This window comes from Oenanthe melanoleuca, chromosome 27 (assembly GCF_029582105.1).
Source record: "Oenanthe melanoleuca isolate GR-GAL-2019-014 chromosome 27, OMel1.0, whole genome shotgun sequence".
Taxonomy (NCBI): Eukaryota; Metazoa; Chordata; class Aves; order Passeriformes; family Muscicapidae; genus Oenanthe; species Oenanthe melanoleuca.
Genome location: NC_079360.1, coordinates 2,997,513 through 3,013,580, shown reverse-complemented (window position 1 = coordinate 3,013,580; position 16,068 = coordinate 2,997,513). Strand labels below are relative to the sequence as shown.

General features: G+C 52.7%; 4 protein-coding genes across 5 annotated transcripts; 2 read left to right on the top strand and 2 right to left on the bottom strand.

The window, feature by feature from the left end:
- Positions 1-86: 86 nt before the first annotated feature.
- Positions 87-719, bottom strand: LOC130264017 (cytochrome c oxidase assembly factor 3 homolog, mitochondrial). Its single transcript, XM_056511904.1, has 2 exons — positions 491-719; positions 87-399 (listed from the first exon to the last, which is right to left on the bottom strand). Exons 1-2 carry the CDS (start codon positions 687-689, stop codon positions 287-289), a joined length of 312 nt encoding a protein of 103 aa, XP_056367879.1. The 5' UTR covers positions 690-719; the 3' UTR covers positions 87-286.
- Positions 720-795: 76 nt separating this feature from the next.
- Positions 796-5,215, top strand: CNTD1 (cyclin N-terminal domain containing 1). 2 transcript variants are annotated; one of them, XM_056511882.1, is made up of 7 exons: positions 796-1,396; positions 1,488-1,563; positions 1,810-1,981; positions 2,426-2,588; positions 3,038-3,182; positions 3,561-3,657; positions 4,013-5,215. In XM_056511882.1, the coding sequence occupies exons 1-7, from the start codon at positions 1,225-1,227 to the stop codon at positions 4,154-4,156; spliced, it is 969 nt and encodes a 322-aa protein (XP_056367857.1). In that variant the 5' UTR covers positions 796-1,224; the 3' UTR covers positions 4,157-5,215. The 2 variants fall into 2 exon arrangements, with proteins under 2 accessions (XP_056367857.1, XP_056367858.1); XM_056511883.1 differs by having other exon boundaries at positions 815-1,396; positions 3,561-3,622.
- On the bottom strand, positions 5,093-9,182 carry BECN1 (beclin 1). The gene is made up of 11 exons (XM_056511848.1): positions 9,003-9,182; positions 8,849-8,916; positions 8,722-8,780; positions 8,257-8,347; positions 7,864-8,000; positions 7,507-7,701; positions 7,163-7,309; positions 6,530-6,679; positions 6,382-6,442; positions 5,768-5,910; positions 5,093-5,483 (listed from the first exon to the last, which is right to left on the bottom strand). The coding sequence occupies exons 1-11, from the start codon at positions 9,127-9,129 to the stop codon at positions 5,315-5,317; spliced, it is 1,347 nt and encodes a 448-aa protein (XP_056367823.1). The 5' UTR covers positions 9,130-9,182; the 3' UTR covers positions 5,093-5,314.
- An 80-nt stretch (positions 9,183-9,262) lies between these two features.
- On the top strand, positions 9,263-15,328 carry PSME3 (proteasome activator subunit 3). The gene is made up of 11 exons (XM_056511892.1): positions 9,263-9,439; positions 10,001-10,033; positions 10,336-10,398; positions 10,826-10,930; positions 11,228-11,276; positions 11,872-11,984; positions 12,474-12,542; positions 12,741-12,808; positions 12,959-13,013; positions 13,224-13,310; positions 13,756-15,328. Exons 1-11 carry the CDS (start codon positions 9,398-9,400, stop codon positions 13,834-13,836), a joined length of 765 nt encoding a protein of 254 aa, XP_056367867.1. The 5' UTR covers positions 9,263-9,397; the 3' UTR covers positions 13,837-15,328.
- Positions 15,329-16,068: the final 740 nt, after the last annotated feature.

The following is a 16,068-nucleotide window of genomic DNA, read 5'->3' as shown; positions in this document are numbered from 1 at the left end:
ATCCCCCCGCAGCAATCCCTGAGCAGGGCGAGACCCTGAGCTGGGCTCAGCCCAAGAGATGCCTGACAAGGGGCACGGCCGCGGTCTCCAGTGAGAGGGTTTATTGTGGGGAGTGGTGGGCCCTGGGCGCCCCTGGCCTTCCCATGGGTCCGCCCGCGGGGGGCCCTGCCTGCGGGCCAAAGCAGCGCACGGGGCAGACCCGAACCCCTCAGGGGTATGTGCCTCGAGCCCCGTCCTGTCCGGCGGGGGCGGCAGCTCAGTCCCGGGCCGGGCCGGGCGCTCCCGCTCAGCTCCCGGCGCCCTCGGCTCGCGCCCGCGCCCGTGCCCGCGCCGCCTCCGCCTCCTGCTCCAGCTCGTCCAGGAACCGCTCCTGCGACACCGAGTAGAAGGTGTAACCGTCTGCGGGGGGAATTAAGGAAAAGCTGCGGGCGCGGCCCCGAAGCTCCCCCAGCCCTGCCCTGCCCTGCCCTTCTCCTGCCCCGGAGGATACAGATGCCGAATGTCACCGCGCCGATCCCGAGCGCCAGCAGCACGTTGCGGCTGCGGAGCCGGCGCTGCAGGGCGCGCTGTCGCTGGGCGTACTCCACCTGCGCCATGAGGCGGCGCTGCTCGGGGCTGAGCCCCGGCTCCCGGGACGGGTCGATGCGCCGCGCGAACGCCGCCTCCCCCGGCTCCCGCGGCGCCGCCATCTTCCCCCGCCGTCTCCGCGCGGAGACGTGACGCCACTTCCGGCGGGAGCGCTGGCCAATCGGAGGGCCCGGGCGGCGCGCAGCGTCGAGTGGTTGGCTGAGGCTCAGCGCGTGCCGGGCGCAGCATTGGAGCCTGCTGATTGGCGGTGTGGGGTCACGTGACTGAAGGTGCTGGGGCTCTGCCCCGGCCCTGCCCCAACCCCTGGCCCTGCCCGGACCCCCGAACTCCCGCCTGGGCCCTCGAACCCCTACCCGAACCCTCGGCCCTGCCCGCACCCCGGAACTTCTGTCCGTATCCCCGAACCTCTGTCCGCACCCCCGGCCTTACTCGCACACCGGCCCTGCCCGAGCCCCGGCCCTGCCCCAACCCCCGGCCCTGTCACGCTCCAGACGCACCGAGCAGCCGTCCCGTCCCAGGGCCGTCTCCGGGCAGCCGGGAGTCAGCGCTGCCGGGAGGAGGTGGCGGAGCCCTGTCCCGGTCTCTGCCTGTCCGGCTGGTGAAATTGTCATTACGGCTTCAGCCGTGACCTGCTAAATGGGGTCTCAGGCGCCACTGGAACGCCGGAGCCGTGACTCAGGCCCTGTGTTCAGTGGGGTTGCTCCTGAAATTATCGAAGACACACTGATCCACTTGGCCACGGAGAATGAGCAGTACTTGAGTGAGCTGCCCGAGCAGGCTGGGTACTTCAAAGATACACGGATCGTGGGTGAGACTTTGCTACAGCAGCTCCTGGGGCAGATACAGCTGTACAGTGAGCTTCAGGAGACTGAAATGAGTGACTGCTGTGCTTTTTGCAGAATTTATATTCCTTTTGTCTGAAAAATGGCACTTGGACCAATCGACTCGGTACCAGGCAGTGGAGTTACTTGAACGGTAATGAATCCTAAACACCCAGCACATTTCCCATTCTCTGATGGGGTTATACTGCCCACGCCCTGTCCCCCTCTGTCCCATTCACCCAAACCATACATGACTAATGTGCGTCTTGAGGGCTTTGTCTCTTCATTCACCTAATCCAAATTATGAGTTCTACATATACTCCTAAGTATATGTGGAATTTCCTTTCTTCTTTTCTCTCAGCAGACAGAACTGTTCTCTGAGCAATTGTGGGTTTTGTAGGTTTATGATCAAGCAGGTAGAACAGATGTGTGATGGCAGAGGGAATGCTAAAGGTCGTGACCAAGGGCAGAGGAGCAGCTGGAGCTCTCTGAGGGATCAGATAGTCAACACCTTTGTCCTGCGACTGGTGTCGTGTGTTCAGCTCGCCAGCAAACTCTCTCTGCACTACAGTGTAAGTCAGCTCAGCCTGCCCTTGCTTTAGCAGCATGGTTAAATCTGCAGTGTATTAATCTCTCTTAAAAACAGATTTCTTTTTGAAAGACAGTAGTGATAATGAAATGCCAAGGACACAACATTCCCTTTAGGGCAGGCAAATTGCTGCTCATCCAATAACAATTTGCTGGGAAATGTTCCCAGTTCTCGAGGGGAAAAAAAGGAAAATCTCAGCCTGTGGTTGTCAAAAATCGTGTGTCCACAGGGGTTCACACCTGCCTGGCAATAGTTTATTGAGTCAAGGAAACCTGTGGGAAAGGTCAGAGCTAGATCTCCCATGGCAGCTCAAAGGACAGGCGGGTGAGCTGCAGCCTCACACTCAGCAGGAGGAGAGAGCACTTTGTTCCTACTGAGTACCTTACTGCCTGGAAGATGTTTTGTCTCTTTTTTTTTTTTTCTTCAGAGAGTGACCAGTGACACAGCTTTAAAATTTCTGCAGTCCTTAAAATACTCCTACACTAAACAGGAATTGCTGGAGTCAGAGCTTGCTGTTTTAAACACTCTGCACTTCCACATCAATGTGTCAACTCCGTTGGCCTACGTGGAATTGCTTCTGGAGGTTCTAGGTGAGAGTATCAGAGAGAATGGGAAGAAACTTTTTTAGTAGGATCATACAGCTGTTGCTGTATGTTGCTGGTCTGAACCAAAATGTCTGGTATTACAGATTTTTGTATGTGGAACTGTCCAGGTCTTCACTTTTTAGATGAGAACTTTGTCTTTTGTAGAATGTGATGAATGTTGTTGGACAACCAGTCATGATTCATTCAGTAAAAGATTAAGAGTTTAAAGCCCCCAAATGTGTTGCCAGGCCACATTTTCTGCAGTCATTCACCATTTTCTTGGCCCAGATCTGATGGCCTGAATTTCAGAGTGAAATTATATTGAGGATGAGTGATCCTGTGTCATTCAGAGACAGGGCAGTTGTCCTCAGAACTCTCTCTCCCTTACGGTACCTAAGACTCGTAATTCAGTTTAGTGACCCAAAATGTGGGACTGATGGTGTGATCTCTGCCAGGATACAATGGCTGCTTGCTTCCTGCCAAACCCTTACACCAGCTCTGTGTGCAGCTGCTGGATTTCTGCTACCTGACCAGAGAGACCATCTATGACACTTTGCTGAAGATCGCCATCGAAAACTCCACCCCAAGCAAACTGCAGATGTAAGGGCCTTACCTGACAATGACTTAAAATAACCCTTTGAAATTAAAACCCTTAAAAAAGCTAATAAATAGCAGCATAACTCTCATTATGCCATTTTGGGGACATGTTTTAAAAGATAACTAGTTTGGGGGGCATTCATCATTTCTGAATATACCAGTTCAAAGCAACATGCTTTTCCACAGCTGCTTCACAGGCAAGGAAAGTGTTTCACTTGGTTGTTAAAATACAGCCTTGCACTGTCAGTTCCAACTTCTGATGTTGGGTTTTGGTTGTTGGGCCTGAATAAGCCAACATGTCCTAGGCATTGGCAACTGCAGCAGCAGGTGCTTTTGAACTGTGAAGCAGCATTTTACACATTAACAAACTTCCTTCTGCAGAGCCAAGTTTTTAACAGTGAAGGAAGATTTCATGCTCTTGGCTGTTGGAGTCATCAGTACAGGTGTGTTCATCCTGAGCCCTGGGCACTGGGAGCAGGTACAGTCGCTGCTGAACACGTTGGCTCTATGGGAACACAATGCCAAGGTGGTTTGTCTGTCTCAGCATGCCAAGTGGGGCTGCACTGGGAGTGGCATGAGGGAGGGGACACCTCTGTCTTTTTAGCATGAAGCATGTGGGGTTGTCTGTGGGCAGTTCTGTGTGCACCATGTGCTGGCACTAGTGAGTGTCCTCACCTTCACAGCCAGAATAAAATGCCACGGGCAATGTTTCACTGGCAGGTAGAGAAACAATCTCATGGGACAACTCCCTGTGAAACGTGCCCATGGAGCAGTTACTCTTGTCAGTCTGTAAACTCACGAGCTTTAGGTGCTGTATCTTTTCTTTTTTCCAGGTTGTGGAGCATTTAAACTGCATCACTGGCATTTCTCCACAAAGTATCCTGGAGTTCTCCTACGCCGTGGTGAGGCGCATAGTTGGCAGCACCACACCTGAGCAGCACCGTGGGAACTGTGGAACCAAATCTCCTCAGAAATAGAAGCACCCTGTCCATCCAGTCACTGGCACTGCAGCAGGAACTGTCATGCTGCTGACAACTGTGACACTGCCCAGGCACCCAGCACAGCTCAGGGTGACCTGAACTGTGGAACAGCCTGGAAGTCGTGTTAATGAGCAAAGCTTGTCCTGCTAAGCATTGGACTCATACTCTGAAGGGAGGCCCAACAGCATCATAGTGTTTAAAAATGCCCCAAAAGCTTTGTTCTAAGAGCTGCATCATTTAAATTCCCTTTAACCAGAGAGACCCCTCAGAGTATTGTGTTTGAAAGGTGCTGCCATGCCTGGAGCTCAGCTGGGGCTGGGATTGCTGGGACCAGCTCTCATACCCGTGTTACAAATGGGGCTATGCTGTCTCCTCTTGCTGCTTTTATAAAATCCCTGTCTCAGCTGCCTGTGATTGTCCCCTCTGTGCCAGCATTTGGAGCCTGTTTGCTCTTACCCCACCACAGCCAGTAGTGACAGCATTGTGATGGGGACAGAATGGGGCCAGTGCTGTGACTGCCACCACAGCAGTGCCCAGGCTGGGTGACTCTGAGTGCCAGGGGTTTGTGCTGTGCCAGGCGCTGCTGGCTGGAAACACCTGGAATGTGGAACAGTTCCATTATTTCCTCACTGCAGCTCTATGCAGGAACAGACTGCAGGAGGGATTACAGTGTTGTAATGGTATAAAACCTTGTTAAGTGCAGTAGCACAAAGAAGTGCTGATATGACGTAGAAAATACTTTATTTCAAACTGTAGTTATTCTTTAATGACCAGGCAGAGTTCTGGCAGTTTTTCCACATTATTCCCTGGGTTTTAAGGTCTGCTTTTCCAACCTTGCATGAGCAGTAACAGAGCAGCATCAAACTGATGTGTTCTGAAGTGTGACAGTGATTTACATGTATGGCCATAAACCCCAAAAATAACAGTTTAGAATCCATTTAATAGCTGGGTTTTATTCTGGTCAGCTCAATGATACAACTTTGCATATTGCTTTTCTATAAACTACTTGTAATAATGTTATTTTAAATAAAGTGTCTTGTGGATTTTTGGTATTGTAAACATTTTGTACTGGTTAATATTAAGAGATATCTGAATTTGCCTTTCTCTAACACAATGCAGACACTCCACGGTTGCCAGGCCAAGTTCTGACCACAGTTACTTGTTATAGAATTGGGATGAGACCCAGGCAAGGCCCCATTTCAGGTTAGTTAACATGAATTTCAGTGCTTTTGTCCATTGCTCTTCAGAGTTAAACTGTGTTTTAATTGAGTAAGAGCCACCACTGCCACCTGTGTCTTCAATCTTTCCTTTCTCCACGTCCATCCTGTATCACACACAAGCTTTAATTAGTGCACTCCTACTGCAAACATTTAATCTCAGTATGACATCAAGCACTAAATTTTAAATCTGACAATAATACTATCCTGTTTTTAAAGAGACTTGAGCAAGCCTCAGGACTCCACCCAAGGGGGTAGCTTTAAGTTTCAATGAAACTAGCAAACACACATCATAAAGAATTCCAGATGATTTCTGGGAGTCAGGACTGAAACAAGCAGTGCTAGGGGAAGCACACAGAGCTGAATTTGACAGTTTTGTGGCAACACTCACCTGTAAGGCAAACAAAACCGAGTTTCACCTTTCTCCACTTCCTCTTTAAACTGTTGCACACAGTCCAGGAACGCCACCATGGCGTGATCAAATTTATTGTCCCAGAAGAACCTCAAGCCTCCAGAGCAGTACAGGGGAAGCTCCTGGAAAGTAGATTTGTATCAGGCACCCCAAGCACTTGTTTTTGATATGGTCACTGCAGCTTTTTAACCTCATGTGAGGCTTAAATTTGTCATGTGATGCTGAGAAATGGCTTGTGGCACAGAGCAAGTGTGACTGGCTTTGTGCACATGCCTACCATGTGCAGACATATGTTCCTGACTTCCACCAATCCCCAATCATTCCATTTACCCACCAATCACCCCAAAGCAAGTCTCTGCCTCTGGCCAGGTGTGTCATTCAACAGTGCTGTCACTTTCAACACTGCTGGCTGGCAGCACCAGTGGCTTCATACAGGATGTGGATTGAGATGTTATCACATTGGAGGAGCTGGGGCAGCCAGCTTTCCTGGACTCCACATTCACAGAAATCAAGTTTTGTGTCCTGCATCCCCAATGTGACCAGGGCTCTGGCACTCAAGGTCAATGTCCCATGATTTGTATGGGATCTCTTACCTTGGATTTGTCTGTGAGGGACTCCAAATAGGAGTGGTTGCCATAGGGGACAAGACGGTATCTGAAAAAAGGAGACAGAATTCACAGCACCTGAGTCTGCCTGTCTTCCTCTGGGTCATACATGAACTGTGTGTGGCATTGCAGGTACCTCTGAAACTTCAGGCCCATTTTGTTGGCCAGGGCATGCAGCAGCAGCACAGTCTGCCCCCAGGCAGCATTGATCTCATTCCATTCCACAGGAACACTGGGGAGACGGCCAAGCCTGAAGTTATTTATTGTGCCAAACTGCCCGCTGTGCCTGTGATAAGAAGAATTATAAATAAGTGTGCTAGGCTGGGAAAAGCTCCTGGTCTGTTAACCAAATAGGGGCTGTGTCCCAATAGCACAGCACACACAGTCCCAGCCATGCACGTGAAGGGCTTGGACCTGTTCTTAACAAGTGTATGTAAATACCAAACACTTGTTCTCTTTTTGTCATAAAAACACAACAAAACCCCCTAACCAGGCCCCCTAAGCTACCTGCTCTGTGAACCCTGATGCCAGTGTCACTGCTGGCTGGCACAGGGGTTCCCAAAGCATTCCCAGGACTGGTGAAGGAGCCATTTCCCAGTCCCACAGCCCAGCACACCTTATTCAGCTGCCACTGCTGGGAGGTGGCATTCAGTGCTCTGCTAGGAGGTAACTGAGCTGGCTTGCAGCTTCCCTGTCAAATGCAGTGCTTTAACAGCCTCACAATGCAGACTCCAAGAAAATGGATATAATATTCCAGTGTCCACGTTACCAGATGTGAAAGGTTGCATTGAACACGTTGGTTTTCTTTAATTTATCCAACTGCATTTGGGCATAGCGCATTTGGTTATCCACACTTTTCAGCTCATCATCCAGCTCCAGCTGTTGTCTCTTGAACTCACAGTACTCCTTCTGGTACCTTTGAGAAAAGCAAGACAAGATGTGCTGAGTGCTGGACTGTACATCAGAGTGACAGCTCTGCAGGCCAGTTTGGTCTCACCTTCTGCAGAGAGAGAGCCACTGGCATTTGGATACATTTACAGGTTCCTCATGTTACAACCTCACTTTTCTGCTGCCTCCAACCCCAGCCACAAGCTGCAGGTGCAGCTCACTCACTGAGCCTCCTCCTGCTCCAGCCGCTCAGCCTCTGCCCTGACCCTCTCGAAGTCCTCAGCCACAATCTTGCGGTTCTTCTCAACATCCTCCAGCTCCTGAATCAGCTGCTCCTCCTCCAGTGCCAGTTCTTTCAGTTCTGTCTGCAGCTTCTCTTTATCATCCTCATTCATCTGTTCCAGTATCTCCAGACATCTCCTAAAGAAGAACAACAGGATTACCAAACCAGGTATCCTGGGAAGTCCTGCAATTCTCTGATTCCGTGGCAGCCCCTGCACCTCTTGTCAACCCTGAGCTCTCCACACTGACTGTGCCTCAAGCCACAGCAGCTCTGTCTTGAGTCATGTCTGGATCACTCACTTGTAGTTCTGGCACTCGTTCTCTGTGATGTTGAGCTGTGTGTCCAGCTGGTCCAGCAGAGTGTCTGTGCATTCCTCACACAGTGGGTGATCCACATCTGTCTGCCCAGACATGATGTCAAAGAGATCGCCAGTGACCTAGAGGAAGGGCTCACATTAGTGCAAGGGAAACCACAGGCAGCTGCCTGCTGGTTTTCAGCAGCTTTAGTTAGCAGAAGTCTTTTTTGCAGGTCAAACATTGATTAAAATAATTTATCTCTGCTCAACTACTCACCAATACAGCCCCTGGAAGGCAAACATTATGGAGAAATTTACAGTTTAGTTTTGCAGAGCATCAGGAAAAGCTGATGCTCCATTCCAAGGATCTGGGTTTAGCAGCCTGTGACCCACTTGCCTTCAGTCTCCGGCTGAGGTTCTCCATGGTGCCGCCATCCGAGGCCTCTCCGATCAGAGTGAAACTGTTGGCACTTTCTGTCGACATCATTCTTGGAAAGAATGGTACTGAGATGAGTGCTAAGTGCTGAGGGAAGGCAGTTCAAGCGCCAGACCAGAATCTGGAGCTGAATCAGGTAGAAGGGAGAGCAGGTAGCTGGAACAACCCATGTTTTAGGGGCTCTGTCGGGTTTGTGCTGACCCACAGCTGAGAAGCAGTGCCCCAAGGACTGCAGCTCTGTGTTCAAACTGACAAGGAGCCCGAGGGCCACGGGGATCCTGCAGGGGAAACTCTGGGGGGGGTCACACGAGCTATTCAGCGTGTCCTCCCGTTATGGGGGAAACTATCTCAGGCGCTGCCACAGCGTCAGCTCAAGCTGCCCGGAGGGAGAAGCCGGGCCTGACTGGAGAGTGGCGGCGGCTGTACCTGGCTGGCGGGATGAACCTCCTGGACACGCCATCCTGCCGGTTCTCCACGAAGGTTTCCTGGAGGCAAGGGAACACCGTTACCGGAATGCCCGGGGGAGCTGCCGCCGCGCCCGGCCCCGCCGTACCTCCGTCAGGGCGCTCTCCTCTTCGTGCAGGTCCCCGGGCCTGGCAGGGGCGGCGCTCACCAGCGGGGCTGTGGGGGAGAAGGCGTCAGCCGGCTCCAGGCCTCGGCCTAGGCCCGGGCCCCTGCCCCGGCCGCACCGCGCCGCGCCCCCGTACCGGTGAGCTCCTGGATGGTGAGGCGGTCAAGGACCTTGAAGGAGGTGTCGAGCTTGAGCGGCTGGCAGCAGCGCTGGCACACGAAGCTGACGTGCGCGGTGCCGCCGCCCGCCCGCGCTCCCTCCATCGCGCCGCCCGCGCGCGCCCCGCCATCGCCGCGCGCCGGACGTGACGCAGGCGGGGCGCGGTCCTGGCAGGGCTGCGCGAGCCGCCCGCGCCATTTTCTGCGTCCCCGCCCCGGGCGGCGCTGAGCGGCCAGGACCCGGCGGCGCGTGCGCGCGGGGAGGGGGTGGTCACGCGGGCGGCGGGCGCGCGCGGCATTGGCGGGCGCGCGGCGTGAGGTCATTTCCGGTGTGGGCCCGGGGAAGCGGAGCGGCCCCCAGACCGGACCCGCCATGGCCTCGCTGCTCAAGGTGGACCCGGAGGTGAAGCTTAAGGTGCGCCCGCCCCGCCGCTCGCCCCGCCCCGCCCCGCCTGGCCTCGCCCGGCCCGGCCCGGCCCGGCTGCCGCCTCCGCCCCGCCGGCCCGCGCCGGGCTGTGCTGGCGCCGGCCCGGGGCGGGGCGGGCTCGGGGCCGCCCCACGGTGCCTCCCGGCCGTTCCACCCCGGCCGCCGAGCGCGGCCCGCCCGCCCCGACGAGCCCCCGGTGTCTCCACCCCCGGCCGGCCCTGCAGCGCGGGGGGCGGGGATGCGGCCGGGCCGTGCTCCGAGCCGTGCCCCGGCAGAGCGCGGCCCCGGGCCCGCGGCAGCCCGGCGGGTCTGATCTGCCGCCCCGGCGGGATGGAGCTGCGCGGTTTCCAGTTTCCCGCAGCGCCCGGAGCGCAGGGCGGGCGGACAGAGCCGCTCAGGGCGTCCCCGGGAGCTCCCGCTCGCCGTTCGCAGACCCCTCCCGTTTCCCGGAGAGCGGGAGCTGCGCTGGGCTGCGAGGGCTCCGTGCGCCGCCTCCCCGGGCCACGCTGCTCAAGAGCGACCCTGACCTGTCCCCGTTTCATTCTGTAGGTTGACTCCTTCAGGGAGCGGATCACGAGCGAGGTGAGTGTCACAGGTCGAGCAGGAAAGAGGGTTTTTGAACCGAGACTTTCTGATAACCTCCACTGTGGGTTGAGCCTGCCCTGGAAGCTTAGCAGCACTCGGACATTAGTCACTCACTGCAGTGATGTTCCTGAGCCTCGTGGCTCTCTTCTCACCTTAGGCTTTGTTTAGTTTTGGTAGCAGGAAGAACTTGTGTTCTCTTTGTTTCCTGCTTGTGCACAGATTATTTCCCTGTTGTTCCTGCCTGCTAGTGGGAGCAGTGTGGCCTTCTTTCACATCACTGTTTGTTCTTTTTTTCTTAGGCTGAAGACCTCGTAGCAAACTTTTTTCCAAAGAAGCTGTTAGAACTCGATGGATTCCTTAAGGTATAGTGTGCCTTGTCTCTGTATCCTTTTCCCATTTCCAGCTACATTTTGAAAGTGATATGGCAGGTCTCTTCACGGGTGTTTTCTGTGCATTCACCTTGTTTGCAGAGACACAAGGCAGCAGCTGGTTGCTAACATGCACTGCAGTGCTGTTGGCTCTGGCCTTTTGCAGTTTGCTTTGTGTGATCTCTCATGTTTCTCTTTCTCTGTGTTGCCCGTGGGCAGTGCTGGGGTCTCACAGGGGCACCAATAGCTGAGCATGGCCTGGCACTCATGGATGGGGGGGGCTCACAGCCTATTGCCAGACCTTTTGTCTTCATTCTTCTTGGTCTTACAGCTGGACAAGAGGGAGGCCTGAAGCTTTTGTGTTTGATGTGGCAGAATTTGTTAATTCATAATCAAATAACAAATCTGCTTTATTTTGCAGGAACCCATCCTGAATATTCATGATCTTACTCAGATCCATTCGGACATGAACCTCCCAGTGCCTGACCCAATTCTTCTCACCAACAGCCATGATGGACTGGATGGGGTAAGGTTACCTTCTTGGCTGTGATCCCAGCTTCTGTTAAAACTGCATAGCTTGCTCTGTGCTGGGGTAGGATATTCTTATTTAATAACAGGCCTTGACCCAGAGGCTTTTAGAGATTGATCTCTCAAGCCTGGGAAGTCTGCTGGAGGTAACACTGCTCTGCAGTCCTTGCTGGGCTTTAAGGAAGAGTGCTTAGAAACCAGGAACATGGCAGGGCTCTAAGTTTTCCTTTTTTTCCTTTGCAACACTTTTACAGCTTACGACTAGTTTGTGAGTAAAACATTTTGTATATTTTAGCCAAATATGAAAAAGAGGAAGCTTGAAGACCACGAAGAGACCTTTCAGGGTAAGAATCCCCGAGTCCCTTGTATTGCTGCCTGCTCCCTGAACCACTGCACTGAGCCTTGGGGATGCAAATCATGCCAGCCCCACTGCCCTGCCCTGACAGCAGCTGCTGCTTATACAGGCCAGAGCCTGACCTACAGATGTTTGGATGTGGAGGAGTCAGGTTCCAGCTCTTAGAAGCATAATTAGTACTTCTCTGATAGACATAAGTAGTACTTGCTGTATCTTGGCCTGCTGACAGAGGCAGCTGATCTCCTGGTGACTCTGTGCAGTTTCTCTCTATGTCTGGAAGAAGATTCCAGGCTTTGGATTAAGCTGAGACAGAAACTTCTTGTACGTGTGCACCAGGAAAACCCTTTGTGCTCAGCATCCTCGAGCTCTTCAGTCTCATCCTGCTCTGTTTTCTCTTTTCCTTCCCTTGTGGTCACTGCTGTTACCCCATGTCCCGTTTCCCCTTCCCTACAGGTGGCCACAGCCTGGCTCAGTCCCTTTCTGGCCTTGGTGGCAGATGAGTGAGGCTCAGGTGGCCCCTCGGTCCGACCCCGGCACGGCCGCTCCTGCGAGCCACTGACACTGGGGATTTGTCTCTGCCACAGGTACCAAAGTGTTTGTGATGCCCAATGGGATGCTGAAGAGCAACCAGCAGCTGGTGGACATCATAGAGAAAGTGAAACCAGAAATCAGGCTGCTCATTGAGAAGTGCAATACGGTGGGTGTGAGCCTGGAGTGAGGGGAGGCAGCGGGGTGGTTTTGCTCCTGGAGAGGTGGAGCTGTGAAAGGAGCAGGTCCCTCTGTGCTGTAGATGAGGAAAAGTAGGGCTTTGCCCTGTCTGACAGGGCTGGAAGGTAGCTGAGACCCTTGGGGAGCTCTGTTGTTTGCCTGAAGGAGAAGGATGTCTGTTAACAGGCCTCATGGGGCTTTGCTTTGCCCTTTTGCACAGGCATAGACTTCTGCCAGGAGCTCCTGTGGCATGGTGAGGAGAGCTTTCCATGGGAAGCTGGGCCTGTACTGGCTTGCACAGCATCCCAGCTATGTGGGAAGTGATCTTGGAAGTGTTATATGTGCATAAGGGACCTGCAGCAGTTTATCATGAGCTGTGTTACAAAGGCAGGGTCCTGGGAGGCTTTTGCTGACATTCCTGAGAAAAGTCTCTGTGCAGATGTTGGCATTGGTCAGTGCTGTGATCTCTCCACTGCAGGTCAAAATGTGGGTGCAGCTTCTCATTCCCAGGATAGAGGATGGGAACAACTTTGGTGTTTCTATTCAGGTAAGACACTGCTCTTTTCCGCAGGGACTGGGATCTCTAGGGTTTCTCTGAATCTTTCAGTTCATGGTGTCCAGCAGCTATAGTCATGGGATTAGGTTAGGTGTTAAAACCCAAACCTGAACTTGAGGTGGTGCTGCTGAGACAGTGCTTCCCGAGCCAGTTGCAGCCTAGTGGAGCTAATAGCTTCCTTCCCTGCAGGAGGAAACAGTTGCTGAGCTTCGGACTGTGGAGAGTGAGGCAGCATCTTACCTGGACCAGATTTCTAGGTAGGCATGCAAGAGCAGACCTCTTTTTTGGGATCTCCTTGGAAAAGGAATGTGTTTGAGAAAGGTCCCCCAGCTGTTGTTACAAGACACTTTGGACCTGAAAATAATCCTGGTGCTGTTTATCTGAGCTTTAATCTCTTTTCTTGCCAGATACTATATCACAAGAGCAAAGTTGGTTTCCAAAATAGCCAAGTACCCTCATGTGGTAAGTCAGCGAGGACATGGAGATTTACTTGTTTATGCTGCTGCTTGTTGGGACTCTTGGGGCTGCTTTGTCAGTGTCCTTTCTGAGCTGAAGGTCCTGGGGCAAGAGGGGGGATCATACAAGGATTGAGGGCAGCAGGCTGAAGAGGGGGGTTCCTTTGTGGAGGGCAGGGTGAGGGAGGCTGGGCTGAGCCCTGTGTGCTCCCGGCAGGAGGATTATCGCCGCACCGTGACGGAGATCGACGAGAAGGAGTACATTAGTCTGCGCCTCATCATTTCAGAGCTGAGAAATCAATATGTAAGTGAGAACACAGAGCTCACACTGCCTCATGCAGCAGTGGAGAGCCCCTGTGATCCTGCTGCTGTTCCTCTCCCTTGTCCCCCTGAGCATGGCCACTCCTGGTAAGAAGCCTACCTGGTGAGATGAGCCAACTGTTGCTCCTCTACCATCTCCTAGAGATGCAGATGTTTCCAGCAGTATTCACTCATTCCCTCTGTGGGAATCTGATTTTGAGCTCTTCATGCAGTACAAGCCAATCCTAGGATTTCTGAATAAATGTTTCTGGTATTACATGTGCTGGCTTCTGTAGGGTCTGGCTGAAGGAAGCCCTTACCTTAACCAGGTGTGTGGTTGCACACAAGGGTTGAGGGTGGTGCCAAGGGGAGTGGTGCTGCTGTGCTAACCAGTGTTTCTGGTGAAAGCTGGATGGTTTCCTTCTGAGTCCTGTTCTTCCTTTTTGCAGGTCACTTTGCATGACATGATTCTTAAAAACATTGAGAAGATCAAGAGGCCTCGGAGCAGCAATGCTGAGACCCTCTATTAAGTGTCAACGTTTGAACTTGAGAACTGTTCAGTCAACTAAAGACCGTCATTGCCTTGGTTTGTTACGTGACTATCGAGATGGGAAACTGGCTGGAAATAGTATTGCATTCTTAGTTAAACTCTAAAGAAATTCTTGCCTAGTTTTGTGATTGGTTTTGTTCAGGTCTCAGGAGCTCTCCCTCTTCCTCTAGTCTCTGGTAGTAGAGGCCATGCTGCATTGGACGCCCCAGAGGCTGCTGCAGCCAGGCAGGGACATTCCTTCATGCCTTGCTTCCTACCTAAGTGGGAACAACACTATAGACCAAGCCCATGTCCTGTCCCATCTCTTGTCTGGTGGCTGCACTGGGGTCTCTGGAACAGGGCAAGCAGCCCAGCACAAGGGCAGCCTGGCAGTGCCACAGCAGGGAAGCTCTCTCCCCACTGCTGGCTGTGGCCAGGCCCCTCTGCCAACAACTCTGCACTGACCAGGGACCCTGCCCCTTGGCAGCTGTGCTCTGGTGCCACTGAGCCATCTGCACTCCTTTTCTAGCTCACTCCTGGCTCAGCAGAGCCTGCCCCACAGGTCTCTGCCTCACCAGTTCTGTCTGGATCAGTGCAGAGCATGAGGCAAATGCTTGGAACTAGAGCTGGTGCTGTCCTGGCTGTCATAAGCTCAGGTGGCTTCTGCCATTTGACTAGAGCCACTTTCTTGGCTAAAACCAATGTTCTTTCACCTATGTCCCAGTTGCCCCTTCAGCATGGGTTTCTTTTGCCTGGGCTGAGGGAAGGGAGGGGCTGGAGATCTGATGCTAAAGTCCTAAAATATCTCTGCATGTGATCAGACTGAGTCCCCCTGTCCCTGGCAGTGCTCCCTGGGCAGAGCTGGCTGCCACAGCTGGCTGCCACAGCTGGTGCTTAATGGTGAGGGTGGCTGATACCCACCTGGTACCTTGCAGACCTTGCAGTCTTTCCCCTGCAAAGGGCACACTCCTGTGCCTCGTGACTCCTCCAAGCTGCCAGAACATTTCGTGGTCCATTACAAACCCCTTTGGAAATGACTGGTTGTATTGCGTCAGTTTTTGTGTGTGGCAAGTGGGCCCATAACGCTGCAGGCTTCAAAATTTTCTTATTTATAGTATTTCTACTTAAGTCCCCTAATCAGGGAACATTAAATCATTTGTTTCAGGAACCTCGCTGTTTCCCAGGTCTCGCTGTTACACCTGTATATTCTTATTGTGCAGTAGCCTTAAGAGTTGTGTTAATCTCATTGTAACAACAGTGACAAATGGAATGAACTTTATTCCCTTTTTTTTTTTTTTTTTTTACTTTGTTTTTAGTTGGTTTTTTTTTTCCCTCTGCTTCCACATCTAAGAGCCATGTTGTCTCTTGCTGGTTTCCCAGGGATTTGCCCAGAGTGCAGCGGGCTGCTGGCCCTTGCTATAGACTCTTCTGTTGTTGTTTGTAGTAAGTCAACTCTTAGTCTTCCCGCTAATAAATATTCAGTAACAAACCAACTGCGTTGAGCTGCTGTCTGGGAGCAGCACTTCCCCTTGTGTTTCTTTGTATTGATTCCTTTTAATTTGTTCAGCTTTCTTTGCCAGATGAACATATGTAAACTTTTACCATGTCAAGAAATTAAAATAAGGTACTTGGAATTCTTTCAAGGCAGCCCCCTGTGTGTGATGCTGGGCTCTTAGGTCATGCAGTTTTAGTGTCCAGTTCTGGTTCTGCCTTTCTCACATTGAGTTGCTCCTTCCCTTCACTCTCCTCATTCCTCTTTTTGACTGTGTTATAAACTAGTCTGTGTAGGTTGTTTCTGTTCCTTCAGCATGCCTCACATTGGGCATGATTTTGCCCATGAGCTTGGGTTTGATGGAATCTGTCTCATCTGTCCCAGTCCAAACAGATGTAGGGACGTTGCATGGTGTTTCTCTGAACCTGCAGTTGCTCCAGGGTTTCTCTGCCAGGCAGGTGTCTTCTGGGCAGGTCTCAGCTGTCCTGGATGCAGCACCTGTTGTCTCTGTGGGGCACACAGTCTCTTGCTCCTGGCTGCTCCCTGCATGTGGTACCCAAGGAGAGGCAGCTGCCCTGCAGTCCTCAGCCACAGTACCCTCTGCTCTTCTGGGATCATCCTGTTATTGCCTTCCCTCCATGCTGGGGCACAGAGGCCTCTAGAGGGGCACTCAAGGCTTTCCTGAGTGTGCTGCAGCCCCTCTGAGCCAGCCCCCATTCCAGGGCTCAGTGCCTGTTTGGG

What these genes read in the sequence shown, in the direction of transcription:
- PSME3 (XM_056511892.1), top strand. Translation starts at nt 9,398, where the DNA reads ATGGCCTCGCTGCTCAAGGTGGACCCGGAGGTGAAGCTTAAG. An exon ending in ACCCGGAGGTGAAGCTTAAG is followed by an intron (nt 9,440 to 10,000) that starts GTGCGCCCGCCC and finishes TTCATTCTGTAG; the next exon opens with GTTGACTCCTTCAGGGAGCG. An exon ending in CCACGAAGAGACCTTTCAGG is followed by an intron (nt 11,277 to 11,871) that starts GTAAGAATCCCC and finishes TCTCTGCCACAG; the next exon opens with GTACCAAAGTGTTTGTGATG.
- LOC130264017 (XM_056511904.1), bottom strand. Translation starts at nt 689, where the DNA reads ATGGCGGCGCCGCGGGAGCCGGGGGAGGCGGCGTTCGCGCGGCGCATC. An exon ending in CGCGGTGACATTCGGCATCT is followed by an intron (nt 400 to 490) that starts GTATCCTCCGGG and finishes TTCCCCCCGCAG; the next exon opens with ACGGTTACACCTTCTACTCG.
- CNTD1 (XM_056511882.1), top strand. Translation starts at nt 1,225, where the DNA reads ATGGGGTCTCAGGCGCCACTGGAACGCCGGAGCCGTGACTCAGGCCCT. An exon ending in AACTCTCTCTGCACTACAGT is followed by an intron (nt 1,982 to 2,425) that starts GTAAGTCAGCTC and finishes TTTTTTCTTCAG; the next exon opens with AGAGTGACCAGTGACACAGC. An exon ending in ACCCCAAGCAAACTGCAGAT is followed by an intron (nt 3,183 to 3,560) that starts GTAAGGGCCTTA and finishes TTCCTTCTGCAG; the next exon opens with AGCCAAGTTTTTAACAGTGA.
- BECN1 (XM_056511848.1), bottom strand. Translation starts at nt 9,129, where the DNA reads ATGGAGGGAGCGCGGGCGGGCGGCGGCACCGCGCACGTCAGCTTCGTG. An exon ending in AATGCAACCTTTCACATCTG is followed by an intron (nt 6,680 to 7,162) that starts GTAACGTGGACA and finishes TTCTTATCACAG; the next exon opens with GCACAGCGGGCAGTTTGGCA. An exon ending in CGGTTTTGTTTGCCTTACAG is followed by an intron (nt 5,484 to 5,767) that starts GTGAGTGTTGCC and finishes TGTGTGATACAG; the next exon opens with GATGGACGTGGAGAAAGGAA.